At 36.1% G+C, this 27894-nt stretch overlaps 1 protein-coding gene across 1 annotated transcript; it reads right to left on the bottom strand.

The window, feature by feature from the left end:
* LOC117322200 lies at positions 1–25600 on the bottom strand. Its single transcript, XM_033876973.1, has 9 exons — positions 25532–25600; positions 23654–23726; positions 14343–14450; positions 8420–8533; positions 5518–5559; positions 3411–3538; positions 2653–2895; positions 595–2494; positions 1–425 (listed from the first exon to the last, which is right to left on the bottom strand). The coding sequence occupies exons 1-8, from the start codon at positions 25595–25597 to the stop codon at positions 2351–2353; spliced, it is 918 nt and encodes a 305-aa protein (XP_033732864.1). The 5' UTR covers positions 25598–25600; the 3' UTR covers positions 1–425; positions 595–2350.
* Between the last annotated feature and the right edge of the window lie 2294 nt (positions 25601–27894).

The following is a 27894-nucleotide window of genomic DNA, read 5'->3' as shown; positions in this document are numbered from 1 at the left end:
GACCACGTAGACTATACAAACATTTGATGTATGTGACCACGTAGACTTTACAAACATTTGATGTATGTGACCACGTAGACTTTACAAACATTTGATGTATGTGACCACGTAGAATATACAAACCTTGATGTATGTGACCACGTAGACTATACAAACATTTGATGTATGTGACCACGTAGAATATACAAACCTTGATGTATGTGACCACGTAGACTTTACAAACATTTGATGTATGTGACCACGTAGAATATACAAACCTTGATGTATGTGACCACGTAGACTTTACAAACATTTGATGTATGTGACCACGTAGAATATACAAACCTTGATGTATGTGACCACGTAGACTTTACAAACATTTGATGTATGTGACCACGTAGACTATACAAACATTTGATGTATGTGACCACGTAGAATATACAAACCTTGATGTATGTGACCACGTAGACTTTACAAACATTTGATGTATGTGACCACGTAGACTTTACAAACATTTGATGTATGTGACCACGTAGACTATACAAACATTTGATGTATGTGACCACGTAGACTTTACAAACATTTGATGTATGTGACCATGTAGACTTTACAAACATTTGATGTATGTGACCACTTACTTAGAATATACAAACATTTGATATGTGACCACGTAGACTTTACAAACATTTGATGTATGTGACAGTGGGTCGATTTAAACAAGGTTTGATTTTATCAACTGGCGTTCTCTATAACAATAAAACCTTCCCTGTATGCAGGACAGAAATTGAGCAGAAACCATTTTATGCCATATTTGAATAGGTTTCTAACTTTTAAGCAAGACAAAATATTTATTTAGACACAGCTCTAGAGATCATATGAAACAGCCATGGAATATCGAAAGTTGACTATACCTGATTATATGAGTATGCTATTTAAGTAAAAACCAAATGTACCGGGATTCAAAATTTTACATGGCATACTTCTTTCCTAAGTCTAGCTGGTTTAGTTTTGAATTGTTTTGAATCCTATCAACAGCTACGGTCATTAAAGAGGGCACATTTACATCATTGTCTTTGTAGGACATTGTTATACTTTCTATTTTGGCTCTCTTGTGAGTCATGCAATGCTAAATATATCTTAATAAACAATGAAAATTACATTCAAAATGTAAAATATAACAAGAGGAACAATGGGCCTCTCACCTGTCATACAGTGTGTGAAGTGAAGACATCATATTCAAATTAACTCTTTCTTTTTAGTAACTCCTACATGTAAAATATACAATTTGAAAAAAAAACCACGATAGAGCTTCATGCTTTTGTGACACTGGACTTCAGATATTCATTATTTGTTTTTCATACCAGACACAAAGCTTTTCACACATTCAATCCTTGTGGACTTGAAAAGTAGGTCAAGGTCATTTTTTACTCATATTGTTAAAAAGGCTTACTACCCTAATTAGATTACAGCCAGTAACAGATAAGAGGTGATGATTTCTCAATCAAACAAAAGAATTCAGTTTACAATTGGCCTAGTTCCATGGAGTCCGGGATTTAAAGATCGGTAAGCCCATCATATCTTGATGGACTTTTAAACAATACAATAAATAAACAAACAATACAATGTCTAATACAATTAATAGGCTAGTTGTTTTATCAATCTGTTTATGATAACACTGCTTGAATATATTCCTTCTTTTTATAAGGAATTTGTGAAAATAAATATTAACTTTGAAGTATGGCGCTGTTACATCATTTCTTTAGTTACGTTTTTCCCGAACTGATTTCTATTTAATTGTGATGAATCCCTAATTAACTCAAATATCAACACATATAGTAGGTAGCTATACATCACTTCATTATCTGACATATTTAACGAGAATAAATTGCTGTGTGTATATCTATTAATCTTTCCTAGCAGAATTTCCGTCGTTTTCCAAGATATGGCGGACATTGAGAATTGACGATCTTTTTTATCTGTAAAAACACTCCCTGAAAACGTCCCTACCTGTATAATTTGTGCACCCCCAACTTTAAACTTTATTTCAGTACAAAAAATGCGCAAATTACCGTAGTTTATATGGTAGTCCTCCATCCCAACACTCTAGTGGCCTCCTAATACTTTGGCCAGAGGTATTGAGAGGACATAATTTGAAGATATTTACACTTTTCTCCCTATGACCTTGAAATTATGTTACGGTCATAAAGTTTAACAAATGTTGAACTGCTTCTTGCCCAAAATCATTGCCCTGGACCTTTTCGGTGTTGAAAGTAGTTTAAATGGAAGTGGAGACGCAAAACATACACCGGTCACCACACCATGGTATAAGTCTTGTACATGTAACTAACTTTAGATTACTGTTCCAGTGGTATTATGAATGAATTGCACTTAAATCTATATGGTACTGCTTAGCCTTGTCTGCATCAAAAACAGCATTCTCTCGGACAATTACGGCGCCATCAGGCGATGTAGAGGTCATACTTGAGAAGAAGCTTGAAGCATCAGCATATTTTATCTGTCAAAAGACAACAATTGGTAAACAAAATTTTATAAATCATTTTTGAATTTCACTAGAATTTTGAAAATTGGTAATTAAGTTTATACTTATAGTTAATGTTATTTTGTTTTTCTAAAATTTGACACCAATTAATTTTAAAATTTACATTTACTCACACGAAAGTCTTTAATTGCTTCCATCGTTGCGTCATGTAGGTACTGAAACTGATTTGATCCTAAAGACAAGGTTATATCTGGGACAGTTCCACTCTTGTAAGTGTACTGAATGAGACTTGAAACAGTGTTAATGCTCCAGCTTCTCACACAGAACAGTGGGATGGTCACTGCATGTTGACCTGTGTCCACTGTAACACCTTCAGAAGATATCACTATGCTAACCAGCTGTTTAGAGAGGGATAGCTGAGGAATGAGAAATATTTAGACATATAAGCATTTATTTCAATTAAAAATTTTATTTATAAGGATTTAGTGTTGCCAATCTTTATTTAAAAAATTTCTCTTTGCAGATAGCTCTCCAGTATCAAGAGATTTTAAAGTAACTTTGAAAATTATTTTTCATATCTGATGTAATTCAACAAAATGTCAGGTGATTCCAGCATTTCAACAATCTGACCAGGTCATGAAAAGGACAATAACAAGCCAAGAGCTGATCGACCCCAGGGAAATTGTTTGTGTTGGCAACACTGGGAATTCGAATTTGTGGTCATTTTAGGCATATATGTACATTTACATGTACCTATGAAAAAATGCATGTTTACATAAATCTATTGGAGAAACTATCTGGTACATTCAAAAGAGGAAACTGTGTCATTTTTGTACCCCATCTAATCTTGTTCCAAAATTTATATTTCTTATTCATGCAGTTTTTTTTAATGAAAGTCAGCATGTAATTTTCAGAATTTACAGGTGCTTACTGGAGTAAATTCGTCCTCAAAACTCAGAGACATGGAACAGTCGTCTACGCGGATAGAAAAGTAGTTCTTTATTGACTGGCATTCACATATATATTGTGTCTCAAGTGTAAACCCCGGGTCCAAGTACTCTGTAAAGGAAAATACAATCTGGTGTAAATTCTGAGTCACAGAATCTCAACGAGAATAGCAAAGTCAACAATATATCATCACAGCAAAGTCAACAATATATCATCACAGCATGGGTCCAAAGTCAAGAATATATCATCACAGCAAAGTCAAGAATATATCATCACAGCAAAGTCAAGAATATATCATCACAGCATGGGTACAAAGTCAAGAATATATCATCACAGCATGGGTACAAAGTCAACAATATATCATCACAGCATGGGTACAAAGTCAACAATATATCATCACAGCATGGGTACAAAGTCAACAATATATCATCACAGCATGGGTACAAAGTCAACAATATATCATCACAGCATGGGTCCAAAGTCAACAATATATCATCACAGCATGGGTACAAAGTCAACAATATATCATCACAGCATGGGTACAAAGTCAACAATATATCATCACAGCATGGGTCCAAAGTCAACAATATATCATCACAGCATGGGTACAAAGTCAACAATATATCATCACAGCAAAGTCAACAATATATCATCACAGCATGGGTCCAAAGTCAAGAATATATCATCACAGCAAAGTCAAGAATATATCATCACAGCAAAGTCAACAATATATCATCACAGCAAAGTCAACAATATATCATCACAGCATGGGTACAAAGTCAACAATATATCATCACAGCATGGGTACAAAGTCAACAATTTAACAATTTGACAAGTGTATAGGACAAATATAACTAACAGTACACAAAGTGCTACAAATGCTTATCAAAATACTGCCTGTCATAGAGATAAAATTTGAATCATTTCAACATTCAAAACATTCTGTCTCTGTTTAGATATATACAATGTACTGGAAAAAACCCCAAAATCATTTATTGAGAAGTTTGTTTTTTGTTTTGCTGGGTTTATCATTCTGTGAACAGCCGGGGCATTTTGAGGTTGGGTCTCATGTAGTATACGTAGTTGGTAACTACTTCACTGATCAACTTACAGGAGGCCTGTCCCATGCCATCCAGCGCAATAAGGATCTTGCCCATGGACACTACCATAACAGCACAGACTGACCAGTTTCTCAGCTTCTTGAGAATAATAGAATCCTTCACCCCTTTTTTGGGGTGAGATAGGGGGATCTCAACCCTTGGAGGGAGATTGTTAAATTCCAAAAAGAGCATGTGTAGCTTGTCTTTTCCCTAGGGTGAGATAAAAAAAATCTTACCCCGGTAAAACTGTGAATATCCCTGTCCAGGGTAAGAGAAAAGCAACCCAATATGTGTAGTGAGTATCAAGCCACACACCTTGAACATTCACCTGAGGTTACTTGATTTTACCTCGAACCTTCACCTGAGGTCACTTGATTTTACCTTGAACCTTCACCTGAGGTTACTTGATTTTACCTCAAACCTTCACCTGAGGTTACTTGATTTTACCTCGAACCTTCACCTGAGGTCACTTGATTTTACCTCAAACCTTCACCTGAGGTTACTTGATTTTACCTCAAACCTTCACCTGAGGTTACTTGATTTTACCTTGAACCTTCACCTGAGGTCACTTGATTTGACCTTGAACCTTCACCCGAGGTCACTTGATTTGACCTTGAACCTTCACCTGAGGTCACTTGATTTTACCTTGAACCTTCACCTGAGGTCACTTGATTTGACCTTGAACCTTCACCTGAGGTTACTTGATTTTACCTTGAACCTTCACCTGAGGTCACTTGATTTTACCTTGAACCTTCACCTGAGGTTACTTGATTTTACCTTGAACCTTCACCTGAGGTCACTTGATTTTACCTCAAACCTTCACCTGAGGTCACTTGATTTGACCTTGAACCTTCACCTGAGGTTACTTGATTTGACCTTGAACCTTCACCTGAGGTCACTTGATTTGACCTTGAACCTTCACCTGAGGTTACTTGATTTGACCTTGAACCTTCACCTGAGGTCACTTGATTTTGTACCCTTCGTATTTACCTTCAAGCTTTTGCTCCTGTTCTTTGTTTGGCACCAGTCTCCCTAAAACAAATTTAATTAAATCACAAAAAGAAATCATGTGATAACATTTGATTGACCTCAAAATGGTATAAAACATCATAAACCTGATGGATAAAACTTATCATAGAAACAAATTCATGAACATGTATATAGAGGTTACACAACAAGTGGTTGCTGTATATGGTATTTCTTATGATACCATATGCAACAACCTGAAGCTCGTGTGACCTGTTTCTATCACAATTGAAACTATTTTGAGAATGAAGTGACCTGTTTTGTGTCAACATGTGTTCTTTTCACAATATCAGGTGTGGTGTAAGGATATGACCTAATTTTAAATATCACTAATTAATATGCAGAACTGACAAATTCAGAAATGTATGAAAATATTACAATTTATTACAAATCATAACAAAATAATAAGTATATTTATTCTTTCAAAGCAATGAATTGATAACAAGAGGCCCATGGGCCTTAACGGTCATCTGACTTATTGGTGATTGTGTACTTCATTGAATATCAAACAGAAAGAGGCCCTATGGGCCTAAATCGCTGATCGGCATGGAGGTTTTGGTTGAGAAGTTGTTTAAAGACTTGAGTCCTGTAATCTTGAAAGGAGGTTAAGATTATTCACTTGAACAAACTTGGTAGCCCTTCATCCCAGAATGCTACAGATCCAATATCAACTCCCTGGCACTCGTGGTTATTTAGAAGAAGTCTTTTAAACATTTCAGCCTATTCAACCCCTGTGACCTTGAATGTAGGTCAAGGTCATCAATTTTAACAAACTTGGTAGCCCTTCACTGCAGCATGACATGCCTAATATCAAGTCCATGGCACTCTTAGTTACTGAGAAGTAAATTAAACATTTCAGCCTATTTGACCCCAGTGACCTTGAATGAAGGTCAAGGTCATTCATTTAAACAAACTTGATAGCCCTTCACCCAAGCATGCTTCAGGCTTAATATCAAGACCCTGGGCCTCTGGTTTATTGAGAAGTTGTTTAAAATGTTTAGCCTATTTGACCCATGTGACCTTGAATGAAGGTCAAGGTCACCCATTTGAACAAACTTGGTTCCCCTTCACTCTAGCAAGCTACAGGCCTTATATCAAATCCCTGGGCCTATTGGTTATTGAGAAGAAGTCACATTTGAAGATTTTAGACTATTTGACTCCCTTGACCTTGAAATTAGATCAAGGTCATCAATTTGAACAAATTTAGTACCCCTTCACCCCAGCATGCCCTAGACCTAATATCGACTTCCTGGCACTCTTGGTTATTGAGAAAGAAGTTGTTTGAACATTTCAGCCTATTTGACCTCAAGACCTTGAAAGTAGGTTAAAGTCATTCATTTGAACAAACTTGGTACCCCTTTACCCCAACATGCTACAGGCCAAATATCAAGCCCCTGGGCCTCTTGGTTATTGAGAAGAAGTTGTTTGAAAATGTTAGCCTATTTTATCCCGGTGACCTTGAAAGTAAGTCAAGGTCATCCATTAGAACAACCTTAGTAGCCATTTATCCCAGTAGACTACAGGCCCAATATCAGGCATCCGGGCCGCTTGGTTATTGAGAAGGAGTTGTTTAAAAGATTCTAGCCTTTTTGACCCATTTTACCTAGAAAAAACTTGGTAGCTCTTTACCCAAGCATGCTACAGACTTAATATCAAGCCCCTGGGCCTCTTGGTTATTGATAAGAAGTTGTTTGTTGAAGATTTTAGCCTATTTGACCCCTGTGACCTTGAAAGCAGGTCAAGGTCATCCATTTTACAAACTTGGTAGGGCTTTATCCAAGCATGCTACATGCCCAATATCAGTACACTGGGCCTTCTGGTTATTGAGAAGTAGTCATTTGAATGAAACGTTTACACACGACGTCAGACGAAGCATGATGACTATAAGTCATCCTGACCCTTCGGATCAGATGACTTAAAAATCTATATGTACAATGTATTTTCAAGAATGTAACAAAATAACTGCAAACCACTTCTTATGCTTTATTATTTCCAGGACATCATGAAGCGGCCTTCAAGTGTAAAGCCAGTCAAGTTGCATTGAACCATGTGATTAAAAAATAGTCCCGGTCAACGTTCACCATGTCAACTAATCAAAATTTCGAGTTTATTCCACGTGTTGTATAAACTGAATGTTATTCAACAGTTGCAATGATTATTTCATGCCTTGGGAGTTGAATAACACCCACCTATTGAGCCATCACTTCAGCCACCTAATTTCTACGGTCTGTTATTCTATCCAATGGACATGCTTGTACTAACTCTAAGGTTATTCTATCCAATGGACATGCTTGTACTAACTCTAGTTGTTAATAAAATTTGCAGAAAAGAAATGAACACTTTACTTTCAATTGAAATCCTAGGTGCTTTACAGAACTGCACAAGCTAAGATTTCTCCCCTATTACAAGAGATGGTTTCAATAATCGACATCATAATGCCAAAATAATGAATTCAGTGTTAGCATTCATTGACAATAGAATAATAATTAATATTCCAGTACAGTGTATTTCAGTTGAATATTTTTTTCTAAATTGAATCTTGTTACATCGATGTACTCTGATATAAATACATGTATTCTGTTCTTGAGATCTAATTTGTCCTTAATGTCAATATCTACTATTTTGATCTCAATTCTCTTTACCAAATTTTTCTAATCTTTTACATATATAATCTCAATCCTATATCAAAGTCATATTGGGCAGACATACCCTAACAAAGTAACTCTGTTTTTATAAAATTTAATATATTGGTGGAAATGATGAATGGAAACCTCAATGGATAGAATATATAATTCAAAACCCAAGTACACCTACAGTGACATGATGAGCACATATATATTCATCATCATATCCTAATATAGAATACCTGTTATGATGTCATTCTCCGCCTGGGAAAACACCAAATGACAAGCTGCTCCATCATCTCTGATGACCTGGTTTTCTTGTTTCTGGATGAAGCACCATTTTTTAAGCACCAAGCCTGCATGGTTTATAATATATAACAGTTTAATGCCTGGTTAAAAAAAAAAAAACAAGAGGCCTATAGGCCTAAACGCTCACCTGCTGTGATTATAGCCCCATATCATTTTTTACATCCCCCTACGAACCAACTAGAAGCTGATAGCCGCATAGCTGGTGGGCAGTATGTTACCAAGGGTCTATCTTAAAGAATGTAAGGTTAAAATTTCTCGAAAATGTGATTCTGGAGATGGCAAAAAATGGTGGATATCTTGAAAGAAGTAGTTATTTCAAACACAATGGAAATCCATCTGTGTCCGGTGCTGATCATCCACAGGAAGCTTCAACAAAATTCATCAAGCTTTTGCTTTCATCATTTTCATCATCAAAATGTCGAATGCCATGTTTGCAATATTTCGATATACATATACATATTAAGTTGAAGAAGTAATGACATTACAGTATATTGTCATCTTATTGAGGCAATCTAGACAAAATAATAGCCAAATATTTCTCATCTTAGATGTCCATTTCTATTGCCCTATCATAATTACTGAAAAAGTAGGTCACAGTGACCTTATTTTGGAATATTTGTTATTGACATGCCTCGCTCATCTTAAGTGTCCATTTCTATTGCCCTATTATAATAACTTAAAAAGTAGGTCACAGTGACCTAATTTTGCAATATTCGCTATCGGTATTCCTTTCTCATCTTAGATGTCCAATTTTTATTGCCCTATCATAATTTCTGAAAAAATAGGTCACAGTGACCTAATTTTGCAATATTTGTTATCGACATGCCTTTCTCATCCTAGATGTCCATTTCTATTGCCCTTATGTAATTATTGAAAAAAGTAGGTCACAATGACCTAATTTTGCAATATTTGTTATCTATCCTAGATGTCCATTTCTGATGCTCTGATGCTCTAACGTACTTACTGAAAAAGTAGGTCACAGTGACCAAATTTTGCAAAATTTGCTATCGGCATACATTTCTCATTCTAGATGTCCATTTATATTGCCCTAACATAATTCCTGAAAAAGTAGGTCACAGTGACCTTATTTTGCAATATTTGCTATTGGCATGCCTTTCTCATCCTAGATGTCCATTTCTATTGCCCTAAAATAATGACTGAAAAAGTAGGTCACAGTGACCTAATTTTGCATATTTGCTATCGGCATTCCTTCCTCATCCTAGATGTCCATTTCTATTGCTCTAATGTAATTATTGAAAAAGTAGGTCACAGTGACCTAATTTTGCAATATTGTTATCGGCATGCCTTTCTTATCCTAGATGTCCATTTCTGATGCTCTAACGTAATTACTGAAAAAGTAGGTCACAGTGACCTAATTTTGCAATATTTGCTATCGGCATACCTTTGTCCATTTATATTGCCCTAACATAATTCCTGAAAAAGTAGGTCACAGTGACCTTATTTTGCAATATTTGCTATTGGCATGCCTTTCTCACCCTAGATGTCCATTTCTATTGCCCTAAAATAAGTACTGAAAAAGTAGGTCACGGTGACCTAATTTTGCAATATTTGCTATCGGAATCCTTTCTCATCCTCGATGTCCATTTCTATTGCCCTAATGTAATAATTGAAAAAGTAGGTCACGGTGACCTAATTTTGCAATATTTGTTATCGGCATCCCTTTCTCATCCTTGATGTCTATTTTTGTTGCCCTAATGTAATCTTAGAATCAAAGTACTGAAAGTACTGCAGGAGGCGTTAGTCAGATGTAAAAGGTGATATTTGAAATAAAGCAAGAATAGAAATTAAACTGATATCAACATGATGAAACATTTCCACTTAAGTGTGTCAAACCAACTGGACAAAATGGTTTTCACAGTCCTGATGAATGTAATGGTTCAGACTGTTCCGATGTACATAATGATTTTTACCATCTTCAAGTTTCAAACCAACTTCTACTTAAGTAGTTAAACATTTCTAATTTCAAACAAACCTTTACTTAAGAAGTTAAATATTTTAATTTTGTTCAAACCAACCTCTACTTAGGTACATGTCGTTAACATTCATACTTTAAACCCAACTTTTATACTTAAGTAGTTCAAAATTTGCATTTATGTGTTTAAAACGAACTTATACCAAATAGGCCTAGGTATTAGAAAGGTCGAAACGATGTTTATTTTTGTTTATTTTTGTTTAACGTCCTATTAACAGCCAGGGTCATTTAAGGACGTGCCAGGTTTAGAGGTGGAGGAAAGCCGGAGTACCCGGAGAAAAACCACCGGCCAACGGTCAGTACCTGGCAACTGCCCCACGTAGGTTTCGAACTCGCAACCCAGAGGTGGAGGGCTAGTGATAAAGTGTCGGGACACCTTAACCACTTGGCCACCGCGGCCCCTGGTCGAAACGATATGATATTCTATAACAATACACGATATGTATTGAAAATACAGAAGTGTCTGCTACTTTTTTTGTTGAAAGTGTGCAATGTCTTTCAATATCTTGTAAAAAAAATTGCTTATTCCTTTCTATTTTGATCTTAGAATAATAACAAAATTTAGATTGACCACTTTTAAAAATTATTACTTTTTTATTCAACAAAGACATCATTTTTTTAAGGACAATTATTTCTAAATTAGGTATTAATTCCATCTATTTTAATAGATCCAATATCAATATAAACAATCAACAGTGATTTGTAATTTGTTGTTTTTCAATTTACCACCAAGATGTAGACACTAGCCTATTAGGTACTGTATATAAATATAGTTTAATATACAGTGTTTTACATGCAAAATATTGAAGAAAACTTTCATATTTGAAACCATATATGATTGTGTTTAAAGAAACTATAAGTCCCTTGGGGTAGGGAAAGAACACGGGGCCTATTTTTACATCAGGATTGTGTTTATCTCTTGATGCCCAGCAAGGCTATGTATGATTATCGGGTGGGGATCTGAATGGTTTCACAGATAAAACAGAAGTAATCAGTTTTCAACAGTGGGAAAAGCTTTACCATTTTTACAATTTTGAATCCCTAGCCCAAAAGAATGCTAATAATCAAATATGACAGAAATCCATTGCCTTCTTCCAGACAATTGTTTATATCAATTTAGCCAGATTGACCCCTTTTGGCCCCGCCCCTCAGCCCCTGGTGTCAGCCCAACCATTTGTACAATTTTGAATCCCTACCCCATAACGATGCTACCAGAAAACTATGAGAGATATCCATTGCTTAGTTCCAGAGAAGTTCTTTACATCAATTTAGCAAAACTGACCCCCTTTGGCCACGCCCCTCAATATGAGTGATATACATTGCTTAGTTTCAGAGAAGGAGTCGCTTATATCAATTAAGCCAAATTGACCCCTTTTGGCCCCATTATTTGGCCCCCAGGAGATCAGCCTAATCATTTGTACAATTTGAATCCCTACCCCACAGGGATGCTACCAGATAAATATGAGCGATATCTAATGCTTAGTTCCAGAGAAGAATTAGTCGTTTATATCAATCAAGCCAAATTGACACTTTTTGACCCGCCCCTCAGCCCCCAGGGGGGTCAGCCCCACCATTTGTATAATTTCTAGTCCCCACCCCATAATGATCCTACCAGTCAAAGTTTGTTCAATTCCCATCAGCAGTTCCTTCGGACAAGGTGAGCTAACAATCGAAGTGCAATATATGGATAATTTTGAATTTTGGTAGGAAAACATTCTTCAAAGGGCCATATCTGCATCATTTTTGATAATTTGCCCTTGAAACTTTGCACACAACTTCAAACGCGCAGGTTCTTTAAAATGTGAATGAAGGTCAAGGTCAAAGATAAACATACTATTTGTAGCCAGTCACACATGCTAAATGTATCTGTATCCCAAAAATCCAGCCTTCATGTGTATGTGCAGTTTTGGGTGATTTTTTAATTTTGGCAGGAATTCATTTTCAAAGTGCCATATCTGCGTCATTTTGATTATTTGACCTTGATACATTGCACACACCTTTAAAAAAAGCAGATTCTTTAAAATGTGACACAAATTAATAATTTCGAAAGAATTTTGATTTTTTCCCATCATTTGACCCTTATGACCTTGAATGAAGGTCAAGGTCAAAGATAAGCATAACATTTGTAGCCAGCTATACATATTACGATGTGCGATCTGATAAGATGTCATTGAGAAAATTTAGCCCTGGCCACATGTTCACACTGAAGATATATACAGTGTATACAGACAGGTACAAACCATACAATTAAATTAATTAAAAATCAACCACTCATTACATGTACTCCAAATTAAACTTGTCTCTTTATCATCACTATCTGAACCTTGTTATTGAAAATCAACTCTAAACGATGCTCCAGTCATTAGATATCTTGTTCACAAACAAAAAATAAAGTACTTTTCCATAGCTCATCAGATGATAATTGCTTTGGTGGCCATCTTGTAAATTCAATGAATTTTTGAAACAACACCTCTTATTCAGAAATGTCACTAGAACATTCCTATAAAGTCTTCTTACTTTGAAGCAAATAATATTGGAGTTATAAGGAAAAACATAATTTCAAAGATGGCGATCATGGCAGCCATCTTGAATTTTATTTTCACTTAATAAATACAAATATCTAGTCAGGACCTTCTAACTAATCATTTAATGTAAATTTCAACACTCTCGGTTAAAAAAAGTTAACGGACGCCGGACGCCGCAGTACGACAGATGCCGGACGATACCCAATAGCAAAAAAAAACAATTGTAATGTGGCACCCTATCAAATAATGTATTTATGTGTTTTATTAATTGTGTGTCAGTTATACGCATTTTCCGTAACCGTGTAAACTTTCGTTTCGTTTGTATGTACCATTGTAGTAGTAGGCCCCAAATAGGTATACTATTGTTATGTATAGGTGTTGTATATGTATGGACAATGACTGACCGCTTGACCCGTGACATGCACTGTCTAATTCTTTCTTCCTTTTCCCGCCTAATCTTTCTTTCCTATCTTACTTCTTATTTGGGATTTGAACCAGACAGTCGTAATATTGATTACGCCATTTTTACAAGGAGTTTGTCCTTCGTGCCATACACGGGGTGAGTTTAGATAGTTTAAATAGTTTAAGGAATTATATTTCTTATGCATCGATGCTGATATAAATTATTTATAAAGATTATTATGTACATTTGTATTTATTCCAAATTAGTAGATTAATTGTTTCATATCTATTGCCTATTTTCTTCCAATCGATTGATGCTAGATCGATATATATGTAGGTCTTGGTCGCAGTCGTTTTTATTTGATATCAACGTATTTGAGCAATGTACAATGTATAGCATATTTATAATAAGCTATATAGTTTTTTACCTTTTATTTTCTTGTGAGACCATATTCATAGTGTTACTACGTATTTTACAAATGTGTGCTTGTTTAGGTGTGTTCGATTGTGATGGTTATCGTGTACATTGTATCGTATAGTTATATCTGTTTTTTGTATATTTTAGGCACTAAAATTCCAGTTCGCTTCACTACTTCGACTCATCAATTATGGTTCCACTAATAAATAGCATTTGGAATGACTTCACCGAGTTGTTCGGTTTGTTGGCGAAGAGAACCCCCCTACTACAATTCTACAGTACTACACATAAAACTTTGTGTAACAGAAAAGGCAAAATGAAACCAGACCTAAAGCAAGAGACCTGAGTGGCTCGGCTTATTGCAGGACTATGAAATTACAATTGTTGATTTGCAATTACAATACAGTATATGGGTGGATATAGCTGGTTACATATGATACACCATTAGAACAGACAAGCTAATTAAGTATTGTGTTTAATTTTTGTATAATCTTGGTTTATTATATGTGATTAATTACCTTTCACTGGACAAGCTATTTGATATGTGTCTCGGACACGTTGTAAGATTTCAGCTTTTGAGTTGCAGGTAAATAGTGAAAACAATTCATGGCTGCTTGGCTTCAGACCTGGGTTGAAAAGAAAAACAAGAGATCCATCAAAAGGGTCTGCAATTAGGTTAATCACAATTTAACAACAGTTTTAAAATCTCGATAAAATCCTTTCTGGTAAAACTAATATGACAAAATTTTATAAGACTATAGCGCTCGTCAGTTTCTTTCTATCTGCCTAATTTTAAAGGATACATTAACACTCATGTTTTGAAGTAAAGGAGAAATGAGATTTTCACTAACCAAGTTAAGCTAACCACCTTTTGAACAACTGAGCCCTGGTATGTTACTACTTTGATAATACTCGGCCTTTTAGTTATTAGTTTATAGAGAAAGAAGTTAACATGCTCGAGTGTTTTAACAAGGTTCTACTGTAGCCATGGGTCAGCTAGCTCATTTAATCTTTTCACAAACTCTGTGAGGCATTATCCTAGAAACCTACTTAAACAAGAGATCCCAGAGGGATCTTGGTGCCCACCATTGAATGATCTTTATAGGTTCCATGTCAGATTGATCTTCTCTCTATTTTTCCCTTCCTCTTTTTAATCTACATGTATGCAAATTGAGAAACACTCCTCCAGTACTTTTCAAACAAGGGGAACCTTTATATGAAATTTGAGATTTAGCGATAAATCCATTCATAAATTTATGACTAGTAGCGATTTAAAGGAATTTTATCAATTTCCCCTATTGCGCCCCGCCCCTTTGGCCCCTCAGGGGTCAGAGTCACCATTTATGCAAAATCTGTTCCCCTTCTCCCAAGAATGTTTCTGACCAAATTGGGTTCAAATCCATTCATAACTTTATGACAAGTAGCTATTTAAAGGAATTGACTCAATTTCCCCTATTGGGGCCCGCCCCTTTGGCCCCTCGGGGGGTCAGAGTCACCATTTATGCAAAATCTGTTCCCCTTCCCCCAAGGATGTTTCTGACCATATTGGGTTCAAATCCATTCATAACTTTATGATTAGTAGCGATTTAAATGAATTGCCTCAATTTCCCCTATTGGGCCCCGCCCCTCCGGCCCCTCGGGGGTCAGAGTCACCATTTATGCAAAATCTAATCCTCTTCAGCCAAGGATGTTTCTAACCAAATTTGGTCAAAATCCATTCATAACTTTATGACTAGTAGCGATTTAAAGGAATTGCCTCAATTTTCCCTATTGGGACCGCCCCTTTGGCCCCTCGGGGGTCAAGAGTCACCATTTATGCAAATTCTAATCCTCTTCAGCAAAGGATGTTGCTAACCAAATTTGGTCAAAATCCAATAAGAACTTTTTGACTAGTAGCGATTTGAAGTAAATGTTGACGGACGACGGACAGACGACAGACGCTGCGCCATGACATAAGCTCACCGGACCTTCGGTCCAGGTGAGCTAAAAATGGACACTTTTAACACAATACTTATTAATTTACCATAAAATTGATTCATTGTGAATGCGAACAAGAGATCCCAGAGGGATCTTGGCGCCAACCATTGAATGATCTTTATAGGTTCTATGTCAGATTGATCTCTCTACTTTTCCGTTCATTTTACTAATCTGTGCAAATTGAGAAACATCACTCCAGTACTTTTCAAACAAGGGAATCCTAGCTATATAAGAAATTTGAGATTTAGCGATAATGGCTGTTTGTTTGCCAGGTTGTTTTCAGGACAGACTGGTCCCAAAATGCAATACGAGGGACCAAGGGGAACCTACATATGAAATTTGAGAAAGATCCCTACAGTACTTTATGAGAAATAGCGATAACAAACTTCAATTGTCAAAATCCAAGATGGCTGCCTGTCGGCCATGTTTTTTTCCGATTAGTTTCAAAATGCAATATGCATAACTAGGCACCAAGGGGAACCTACATATGAAATTTGAGAAAGATCCCTTCCGTACTTTCTGAGAAAAAGCGATAACAAACTTCAATTGTCAAAATCCAAGATGGCTGCCTGATGGCCATGTTGTTTTCCGATTGGTCTCAAAATGCAATATGCATAACTAGGCACCAAGGGGAACCTACATATGAAATTTGAGAAGGATTCCTTCATTACTTTCTGAGAAAAAGCGATAACAAACTTCAATTGTCAAAATCCAAGATGGCTGCCTGTCGGCCATGTTGTTTTCCGATTGGTCTTAAAATGCAATATGCATAGCTAGGCACCACGGGAAACCTACATATGAAATTTGAGAAGGATTCCTTCAGTACTTTCTGAGAAATAGCGATAACAAACTTCAATTGTCAAAATCCAAGATGGCTGCCTGTCAGCCATGTTGTTTTCCAATTGGTATCAAAATGCAATATGCATAACTAAGCACCATGGGGAACCTATATATGAAATTTGAGAAAGATCCCTTTATTACTTTCTGAGAAATAGCGATAACAAACTTCAATTGTCAAAATCCAAGATGGCTGCCTGTCAGCCATGTTGTTTTCCAATTGATATCAAAATGCAATATGCATAACTAAGCACCATGGGGAACCTATATATGAAATTTTAGAAAGATCCCTTTATTACTTTCTGAGAAATAGCGATAACAAACTTCAATTGTCAAAATCCAAGATGGCTGCCTGTCGGCCATGTTGTTTTCCGATTAGTCTCAAAATGCAATATGCATAACTAGGCACCAAGGGGAACCTATATATCAAATTTGAGAAAGATCCTTTTATTACTTTCTGAGAAATAGCGATAACAAACTTCAATTTTCAAAATCCAAGATAATAGTCAACAAGAGATCCCAGAGGGATCTTGGCGCCCACCATTGAATGATCTTTATAGGTTCCATGTCCGATTGATCTTTTCTCTACTTTTCCCTTCCTCTTAGTCTTACTAATCTGTGTAAATTCAGAAACAGCCCTCTAGTACTTTTCAAACAAGGGGAACCTATATATAAAATTTATGATTTAGCGATAATGGCCGTCTGTCGGCCATGTTGTTTTCGGATTGGTCCCAAAATGCAACACCAGGGACCAAGGGGAACCAACATATGAAATTTGAGAAAGAACCCTTCAGTACCTTCTGTAAAATAGCGATAACAAACTTCAATTGTCAAAATCCAAGATGGCTGCCTGTCAGCCAGGTTGTTTTCTGACTGGTCTCAAAATCCAATATGCATAACTAGGCACAGAGGGGAACCTAATAATAAAATTTCAGAAAGATCCCTTAAGCAATTTCTGATAAATAGCGATAACAAACTTCAATTGTCAAAATCCAAGATGACTGCCTGTCGGCCATGTTGTTTTCCTATTGGTCCCAAGATGCAATATGCAGAACAACAGACCAAGGGGAACTTACAAGAAAGTTTGAGAAAGATCCCTTCAGTACTTTCTGAGAAATAGCGATAACAAACTTCAATTGTCAAAATCCAAGATGGCTGCCTGTTGGCCATGTTGTTTTTCGATAGGTCTTAAAATGAAATATGCATAACTAGGCACCAAGGGGAACCAACATATGAAATTTGAGAAAGATCCCTTCAGTACTTCCTGAGAAATAGCGATAACAAACTTCAATTGTCAAAATCCAAGATGGCTGCCTGTCGGCCATGTTGTTTTTCGATTGGTCTAAAAATGCAACATGCATAACAAGGCACCAAGGGGAACCTACATATGGAATTTGAGAAAGATCCCTTCAGTACTTTCTGAGAAATAGCGATAACAAACTTCAATTGTCAAAATCCAAGATGGCTGCCTATCGGCCATGTTGTTTTTCGATAGGTCTTAAAATGAAATATGCATAACTAGGCACCAAGGGGAACCAACATATGAAATTTGAGAAAGATCCCTTCAGTACTTCCTGAGAAATAGCGATAACAAACTTCAATTGTCAAAATCCAAGATGGCTGCCTGTCGGCCATGTTGTTTTCCGATAGGTCTCAAAATGCGATATGCATAACTAGACACCAAGGGAAACCAACATATGAAATTTGAGAAAGATCCCTTCAGTACTTTCTGAGAAATAGCGATAACAAACTTCAATTGTCAAAATCCAAGATGGCTGCCTGTCAGCCATGTTGTTTACTGATTGGTCTCAATATGCAATATGCTTAACTAGGCACCAAGGGGAACCTTTATATGAAATTTGAGAAAGATCCCTTCAGTACTTTCTGAGAAAAAGCAATAACAAACTTCAAATGTCAAAATCCAAGATGGCTGCCAGTCGGCCATGTTGTTTTGCTATTGGTCTCAAAATGTGATATGCATAACTAGGCACCAAGGGAAACCTACATATGAAATTTGAGAAAGATCCCTTCAGTACTTTCTGAGAAATGGCGATAACAAACTTCAATTGTCAAAATCCAAGATGGCTGCCTGTCGGCCATGTTGTTTTTCGATTGGTCTAAAAATGCAACATGCATAACTAGGCACCAAGGGGAACCTACATATGAAATTTGAGAAAGATCCCTTCAGTACTTTCTGAGAAATAGCGATAACAAACTTCAATTGTCAAAATCCAAGATGGCTGCCTGTCGGCCATGTTGTTTTTCGATAGGTCTTAAAATGAAATATGCATAACTAGGCACCAAGGGGAACCAACATATAAATTTGAGAAAGATCCCTTCAGTACTTCCTGAGAAATAGCGATAACAAACTTCAATTGTCAAAATCCAAGATGGCTGCCTGTCGGCCATGTTGTTTTTCGATTGGTCTAAAAATGCAACATGCATAACAAGGCACCAAGGGGAACCTACATATGGAATTTGAGAAAGATCCCTTCAGTACTTTCTGAGAAATAGCGATAACAAACTTCAATTGTCAAAATCCAAGATGGCTGCCTATCGGCCATGTTGTTTTTCGATAGGTCTTAAAATGAAATATGCATAACTAGGCACCAAGGGGAACCAACATATGAAATTTGAGAAAGATCCCTTCAGTACTTCCTGAGAAATAGCGATAACAAACTTCAATTGTCAAAATCCAAGATGGCTGCCTGTCGGCCATGTTGTTTTCCGATAGGTCTCAAAATGCAATATGCATAACTAGACACCAAGGGAAACCAACATATGAAATTTGAGAAAGATCCCTTCAGTACTTTCTGAGAAATAGCGATAACAAACTTCAATTGTCAAAATCCAAGATGGCTGCCTGTCGGCCATGTTGTTTTCCGATAGGTCTCAAAATGCAATATGCATAACTAGGCACCAAGGGAAACCAACATATGAAATTTGAGAAAGATCCCTTCAGTACTTTCTGAGAAATAGCGATAACAAGAATTTTTTACGGACGGACGGACGGACCACGGACCACGGACGCAGGGCGATTTGAATAGCTAAAAATGTGATTTCCATACATAAACTATAGCAAAGTTTACCCCTTCCAGAAGGGCAAACGTGAGACCACAGGGTCTTGAAGTTAACAATTTTGGTAAAGCACTGAAATTTCAGTCAATTTGACCATTTTTAGCCCCACCCATCAGCCCCTGGGGGTCAGTCAGGGCCTACATGTGCATACCATTAAACTGTCATCACATGCTGATAATGTGAACTAAGATAGAATGAATTCCAATAGAAATCCAACAAATCATTATCAAAAATGTGATTTCCCTAAACAAACTATAGTAAAGCTTACCCCTTCCCCAGGGGCAAACGTGAGACCCCGGGGTCATGAAATTCACAATTTTGGTAAAGCACCTTCAGACCCTTCCAACAAAAAGAGTATTTGATTCCACCATATCTGAGAGTATAGAAGTTTGACAATTTTTGGCCCTGTCCCTCAGGCCCCTGGGGTGGGAACCATATAATTCACAATTTTGGTTGACCTTTAGCCATAGAAGCTTCCTGCAAAATCTCATTGAATTTGGTTCAGTAATTTTGGAGAAGTCGAAGATGTAAATTGTTTACAGACAGACGACGCACGATGACAGACAAAAGGCGATTAGAATAGGTCACTTGAGACATCGTCTCAGATGACCTAATAAAAATATGTACAGGAAAAAGTTTCCATGTAAAATCTGGGTGGATTTTTTTATTTTCCATTTCGATATCTTTATCTAGTGAATACAATCAAAAGTCAGTCAATCTTATTAACTTGATCAGGTTTTAAAAAACCACCAACTAGCGCATTATACACATACTTGCCTATTGTATATCAATTGAGGTGTAGATTTGTTACTAAAAAGAGCCTAAATTACTCACACAACTAAATCAGCAAATCAGCTGGTGTTTTACCTGAACTAAGTTTTGATTATGATTTGAATTTTGTCTACTGTATCCTGTATTAAGCTCTAAGGTAGCATTTTAATCGAAATGGCTGTACAGACAGCGAAGGTCAGGGTCACATAAACATGTCATTACCATAAAAGGACTCCCAAATTTTTTTTTTTTACTATATGTTATTACTATAGTGACCCCATGTTATTACAACAGCAGTTATTCGATAGAAAAAACTTCAAACTTTAGTTTGATATAAATTTCACATCATTTGAACTTAAACGACAGAATTTTTACATTTTCAACGTTGTTATTCCAGACTGAAATAACATACATTTCCATGATATGGGAAATTGAAATCATTTCAACAAAACATGTTATTTTTCTTCAAAATGAAATTAATTTTGATATATTTTGTTGAATTCCAGATGGGTTGTGGAATCTGTTAATGGTGGCATGAAGACGTGGAAGTATTTGGATCAAATACTACCCAACTCACAGATCGCCTACATTGGCGATATGGTGAGGATAGTGTGTGCCATTTGCAACAAGTACCGATCAGATCTTAGCACAGGCGATGCACAAAGTGATCAGCTGTTGGGAGCAAAGATGTTGTTTCTGTCAAAACAGATAAATATTCTCCAGAATAGGATTGAAGAAGACGGGTTCGCATCTAAAAGAAGTATATGGGCCAAAATTGATGAAAGTGCTTCCCTCATTTTCCCAGTGTTAACAGAAGAGGACTTGCGCAAACTTACGCTTGGTGTGTACCAAATAAAGCTGGCTAGAGGATACACAAAGGAGCATCTGAATGACACAGGCGGGTATGAAGTTTTTGTATGTAAAGTGGAGAGTAACATTATTAGTGCAAAAATACAGAGTAGACATGTAAGTTCGAAAGTCCACCAACTCTGGATTATGTTTGATGAATGTACAGTTCAAGGATGGTACTGCAAATGCCGCACCGGTGCTAGAACAGTAGGTTCTTGTGCACATGTTGCATCGGTGATCTGGTACTTGGGATTTGCGAGGCATTCAGACATTGTATTTCACTTAGGAAAAGATTGGTCCCAATACCTACTGGATGCAGCAAGTCCAGAACCAATCAGTGTCGATGGGAGTGACGAGGAGACTTCTGAAGAGTGATGAACAAAAATGGACGATAGCCATGAGAGTGACATTTATCTTCAACATTTTCTCCTCTCCTGCGGAATCTATTTGTGATGTTTCATTACTCGAATGTATACTTATAGTTATTTATTCATCTTTATCTGTTATATCAATGACATCACATTTTAACGATTTGAATTGGTTGATATTGTGTACGCTAGCCTAATGGTTTTTGAAAAGGTTATTATAACAGTATAGCATTAGATACTTTTTGATATGATTCATGATTAAACATTTATTACAACACCATCTCATATCTACCTAAGGAACGTTTCAGTTGGTAAAACTTAAACAATCTCTAGAAAATGATTTAGATACGGACCTAGAGCGTACCGAGAAACCATGATAGTTTTGAAGATATAAATCAATGACTATTTTAAAATTCTTTACTGATCAGATGCAATGGTCACCTTATTGTCACGTACATTGACGATATAAATACATATATCTTGTTTGACGATCATTAAATTATATAAAACATGTATTTGGCTTGACGTTTAAAGGTTCATGGGGTAATGATATTACTTTAGCAGTGTTTTAATGTTAATGAAATGTGTTTTATGTAAAGACATATTGTAGAATATGTTTGATTGCTCATATTATATTGGCATATTTTCGTGTTTTATTGCATGAAGTGAAACAACATGTTTCCTCTTTAGAATGTACCATATTTGCTTTACCGGGTATTACAATTATATCTAATTTATTATATATGACACAGTTATGTTTTAATACGAGTTAATCTCTACTGTTCTTGTTCGTCGTCTAATGTCTTTAATTTCAATACAGATTGTAATTAAACTTATCGTACTTATTTATGTTTGTGTAATCATAAGATCAAATATCTCTGTAAGTTATTGAAAAAACACCTGCTGTACCATTGTCGTAATATAAGTCCACTACTGTACATGCATTGTTATTGCTGAAGTAGCACAAAGGTATAATTTGCCTAGGGCTTTATAAGTATACACACAAATATATATATATTTATCCTGCAACTGCCACCGCATTGTCGGAATACATCCACCGTATATATTTTTGCTGTATACGGCAGTGACGGAAAACAGTTGTATTTTGGAATCTTAGCACGTGCGTCAGTTCGACTGACCTACTTCAAAGTGAAACTACGTTTAAAAGGCGAACATATTTCGGTCATTTTTGACACCCTTTCACTTCAAAATGATTATTTTTGATGATTATTTTTATGACTGTTGCAGGATAAATAGAATACATGGTCAGTGTCTTAAAATATAAGCTGTATTTTTGGCTCGGGACAGAAAGACAAAAGTGGCTCGCCAAGGCTCGCCACTTTTGTCTTTCTTTACCCTCGCCAAAATACAGCTTATATTTTAAGACACTGACCATGTATTCTCTATGTATATGACAAATAGATGTGCTGTGCCCTAAAAGATAACATTTAATGTATTTTAATGAAGATTTTTCACATCTTTGCCAAATATATACATCTTTTAATCCGGATATAAAGATAACAATATGGCATCCGTTTCCATGGTTACCATTACATCTTTTCATCAACTCAACTCATATAATCACCATATATGTTAACTTGTATATATTCATCAAGAAAATGAAGAAAACTACCATCTACTGTTGTTGAATGAAATGAATAAATACTACAATGTAAAATACTTATTGTTGATTTTGAATGTTAGGTTTATTTTTGGACAATTTTATCAGAAATCAGAATACAGAGCCTCGTATTGAATGTCTGCCTCGCTGTCTGTTTTTGCACGAATTGAAAAAAAATATGTCTTTTTGAATTTCCCATAACCTAATGTACAAAATACATGAAAAACAGAATATTCATTGGATGGGCCAAAATTGACCCTTATTGCCCCTGCTCCTTTGTGTATTACATGCAAGTTGATGGTTTTCCCCAACCTGTTTATTACCCTACCAAGTTCTTCACAGACTTTCCTTTTGACATCTTCCCCTAGAACTGAACTGTCATCTTGCAAAGCTATGGACACCTTAAAATAGATAAATAAATAGGTAAGTACATGTAAAGCCTGACCTCCCAGGTACAAAATGCTTTCCCCCCAAACAGCACACCTGCCAACCGAAGAGGAAATAGTTTCATGATAAGAACTGTTAAACTGTGGAACAGCTAGCCTAACAGAAGACATCGTATTTGCTCCAAATATATAAATATATTCAAAAATAGACTGGATATACATTGTATTCTGGAGTAATTAGGATATTGTATATAATGTAGCGAAAACTGCGGAACTGTTTATTTGAGTCCTGCAGCCCTAAGTAGGTGTCTTCAAGGTAGCATTAATCCATTATACACCCGCCACAATACCCAAGTTCAGAAAAAAAAGTAAAGTGGTCCATCGAGAAAAAACAATTCAAAACCGTAGTAGTCAGTTCCAGGCTATCTGTATTCAGCAACATCAGCATACAAATGACATTGTGACAGTTTATAGAGTAACTCGCAACACTGCTCTCGCATAAGAACAGCCGATAAATCCAGCAAAGCAACACCTTGGCATGTCAAACTAGAACTTTTTTTATACAGAAACCTGCAAGCAGGAGCAGTCACAGGCCTAGGGGCAGAAGGAGTACCTCGCTCCTGTGATGGAGTGGTCGGCTCCTTTTACCTAAATGTGACAATAGTAATTCACATAACAATTAGAAAAACAATTAGCAACAAGTAAATATTGCGGAGTGCCCATTACTGCAGTAGAATGGGATTGAAAGGGAAGGCGATATATATGAATACCTCTCTAACAGGGGGCAATGAAACTGAAGGAAAGCCATGCAGACGATTAGCGCCAGGGGTGAAAGGCCCGGCGTGTGCCCCATCTAATTACCATTGAACGGTCAACAGATGAGCACTGTATTACTTACTTAGCGTAGTTTTCTGATTCAGGCTCCATAGGGATCCTCTACATCAGACTCATTTGACTTTAAGACTTTACTGTGACTTCCAGTATAATTCACTTCGGCCTTAAAGTCTTCATACATTATTTCCTGTCCTTCTATATATTAATCTAATCTGTTCTTAAACGTGTTTGTATTGTCTGCCCACATTACTTTCTCTGGTAGACTGTTCCACAGATTTACTACACGGATTGTAAAAGAATTTTTCCTTATGCTTACATTTTTGTGGATGGAATTTTAGCAGCCATGCCTTGCTCCAATCCTCTAATTTTTGAAGATCTTGTTGCAGTATTGTATTGCCACTGTCCGTGTTTATGATTTTGAAAATTTTGTGTCATCAGCGAATAGGAAAACGCTTGATTGGACTAAGTCTAATTACTGACCCCTGAGGGATTCCTGATGTCACCTCTCCCAATTCCGAAGATTCTCTGTTGATTGTTACTTGGTGTTCCCTACCAGTACCAGATAAGAAATTTTCTATCCACATCAGCATTTCTTCTCATATTCCATAAGACCTGAGTTTGTTTACTAGTTTATTACTTATTGTTTGTTTTAGAAATACATACAGCAATAATTGTAAAATAGAATACAGAAAATTATTACAATAAACATAGAGCAATTGTAACATAACCGGAAATGAACGATGAATTTAATAAATAGCTGAAAACAACCGAGTCCGGTGTAGAGGAACATAACTATAGGCCTACATGCAGGAAATTTTGTTATGCCTGCCGATTTGTTTACATTTCACAACAGAGAATGTGTCCAAGTAAACAATACCATACATTATCCGATCCCACATGTCATATGATATCAATTACTTAATTAAGAAGACAAAACATCATTTTATCAAGTAAGGATATTATTGTAACACGGACATCATTTTTACCTTTACAATGGGGATGTTTTTATCAAAAGTGTTCACAGTCACGGCAACAAGTTGTTGCAACTCCATGGGGCGAACTTGATTCTAGCTTGCCGATCGTGCCGGTTGCCGGTTTTGAGCTTGCCGCCGGCACGGCACATTCAAGCAAAGCGGCTCAGTTGCAATATGGCCGACATAGACCAGATTCGTACCATCGTAGTTTCATTGATTTGTATAGAGGAGTTGTGTGAGGAAGAGGAAGAAGAAGATACGCTTACACTGCTTGGAGGATGCTTGACAATGTCGTATGTATGGTATACAGCTAACATATGGTTTATATAGCGGAGACTTCTACAGTAAAGTACAATAATTTGTTTATGTAGAATCTAGTAACTTTTCAATTTATCACATGAAACCCAGTTTTTGAAAGATTTGCAGCGGAGTAAAGACAATTGTATTTATGCAATACCTATACTCAGTACTCATATAACGGAATGTGACGACACGAAGAAAACATATATTTATTGCATTTTTGCCAGTGAAATATAGACATTTATCAAATTAATAAAACTTATATTTTTCACTGCAGCAATGAGCAGTGAAAATATAATATTTTGCAACGAAAATATAGGTTTTGCAGTGAAAATATAAGGTTTTCCGTTTGTGACCAGTCAGAAAGGACCTTTGTATTCACCTCGTTGAAACTTGCCGATTTTTCCAATCGAAGCGGAGATAGATAAATTGGTTATTGTGTTATATTTTTGTAACATTCTGACTAGTTTTTGACTTAATAATTACTTGACGTTAGCTATTCACGCTCAGATTCTCCGATAACAGCAGAAAACGCCTACATTGCGTTGATCAGTCCTTTCAAAATGGCGCCGTCATGTTGACGTGGAGTAACGTCACAAAGATATGACGTCATTACTGATTTCCGCAATTTTTGATTATTAAGTTTTCGATATTTTTAATTTACTTTTTAAGTTTATGAAATGCAATTAAAAGAAAATCGAATTTCACTCGTATGCCAGAGTATTTTGATATTTTTCACTCGTACTTCGCACTCGTGAAAATATCAATATTCTGTCATATGTTATATTAAACGGGAAACCATTCAATATCCTCTACTTATCAGAAGTGTACAGCAGTTTGGTGAATACATACATTTGATTTATTTGATTTAAACATAGTTTTATTGTTAAATATAACAACAGGAATAGGACACAAGTTATCGCAACTTAAAACGCCTTCTTCCAATAATCATTATGTACATAATATGAATTTACAATATAATACAGTATATAAAATTTGTATATGATGTAAGAAAAGACAGAGATGAGGGACAGAATGAAAAGTAAATATGTTAATGCCAGTTGAGAGAGAGAGAGAGAGAGAGAGAGAGAGAGAGAGAGAGAGAGAGAGAGAGAGAGAGATGACCTAAAATCGATTACTGGATTTAATAAAATTTTGAACATATTGAAAAATATAGCCATTTTGTTCATCAGATAGTTTAGGAGAACCCCAGAGAATAACATTAAGAGTCACATTACAATAGCGGGAGAGATTATCAAATAAAGTTTCACGCTCTCTTCTGTACAATATACAATCAAAAAAATAATGATACACGTTTTCACACTCATTACCACATGCACAGGTTGTATCATTAATTATATTTACTCTATACAAATCATAGTTTAAGCTACTACAAACATGTCTTAACCTTGTGTGTAAAACATTTAATTTTCTATTTCCAGTTAGATAATAAATAGGTAATATATCACGATTGTTTTCTATTTTGGATTTAAATCTACTAATGGATGTCTGTTCTCTGATATCAATAGGTAAATTATTCCATAACCTAACAGAAGATGGGATAAAGGATTCATAAGAAGTAGACAATCGAAAATTTGGAACGGTATAGTTTTCTTTATTTCTAACATTATACGAATTACGTTCACCTACTCTTGGAGGAAGAAGATTGCTGAAATAGGAAGGAGTTAAATCATTGTGGAGTTTATACATCATTGAAAGTTTACGGAACTTTCTTCTTTCAGATAAAGGTTGGAGCTGGGATTCTTTATATAGAGATTGTTTGCTAGAGAAAGATGGCATGCCGGTAATGATTCTTGCTGCCTCAAGTTGACTTTGTTCTAGTTTATTTACATCTGCCAGAGAACAACCATCCCATACCTCACAAGCATATTCCAATACAGGCAACACAAATACTCTATAAATTCGTAATAAAGTTTTTCTACTCAACAAAAATTTGAATTTCCTTAACACCGATACTTTTTTCATACATGTTTTTATTATTTCTGCTATGTGCAGGGACCACTTTGCATCCGAACTGAAAGTCACACCTAAATGTCTATGGTTACTAACTAGTT

This window comes from Pecten maximus, chromosome 2 (genome assembly GCF_902652985.1).
Source record: "Pecten maximus chromosome 2, xPecMax1.1, whole genome shotgun sequence".
Lineage (NCBI taxonomy): Eukaryota > Metazoa > Mollusca > Bivalvia > Pectinida > Pectinidae > Pecten > Pecten maximus.
This window is presented reverse-complemented; position numbering and strand designations above follow the sequence as displayed.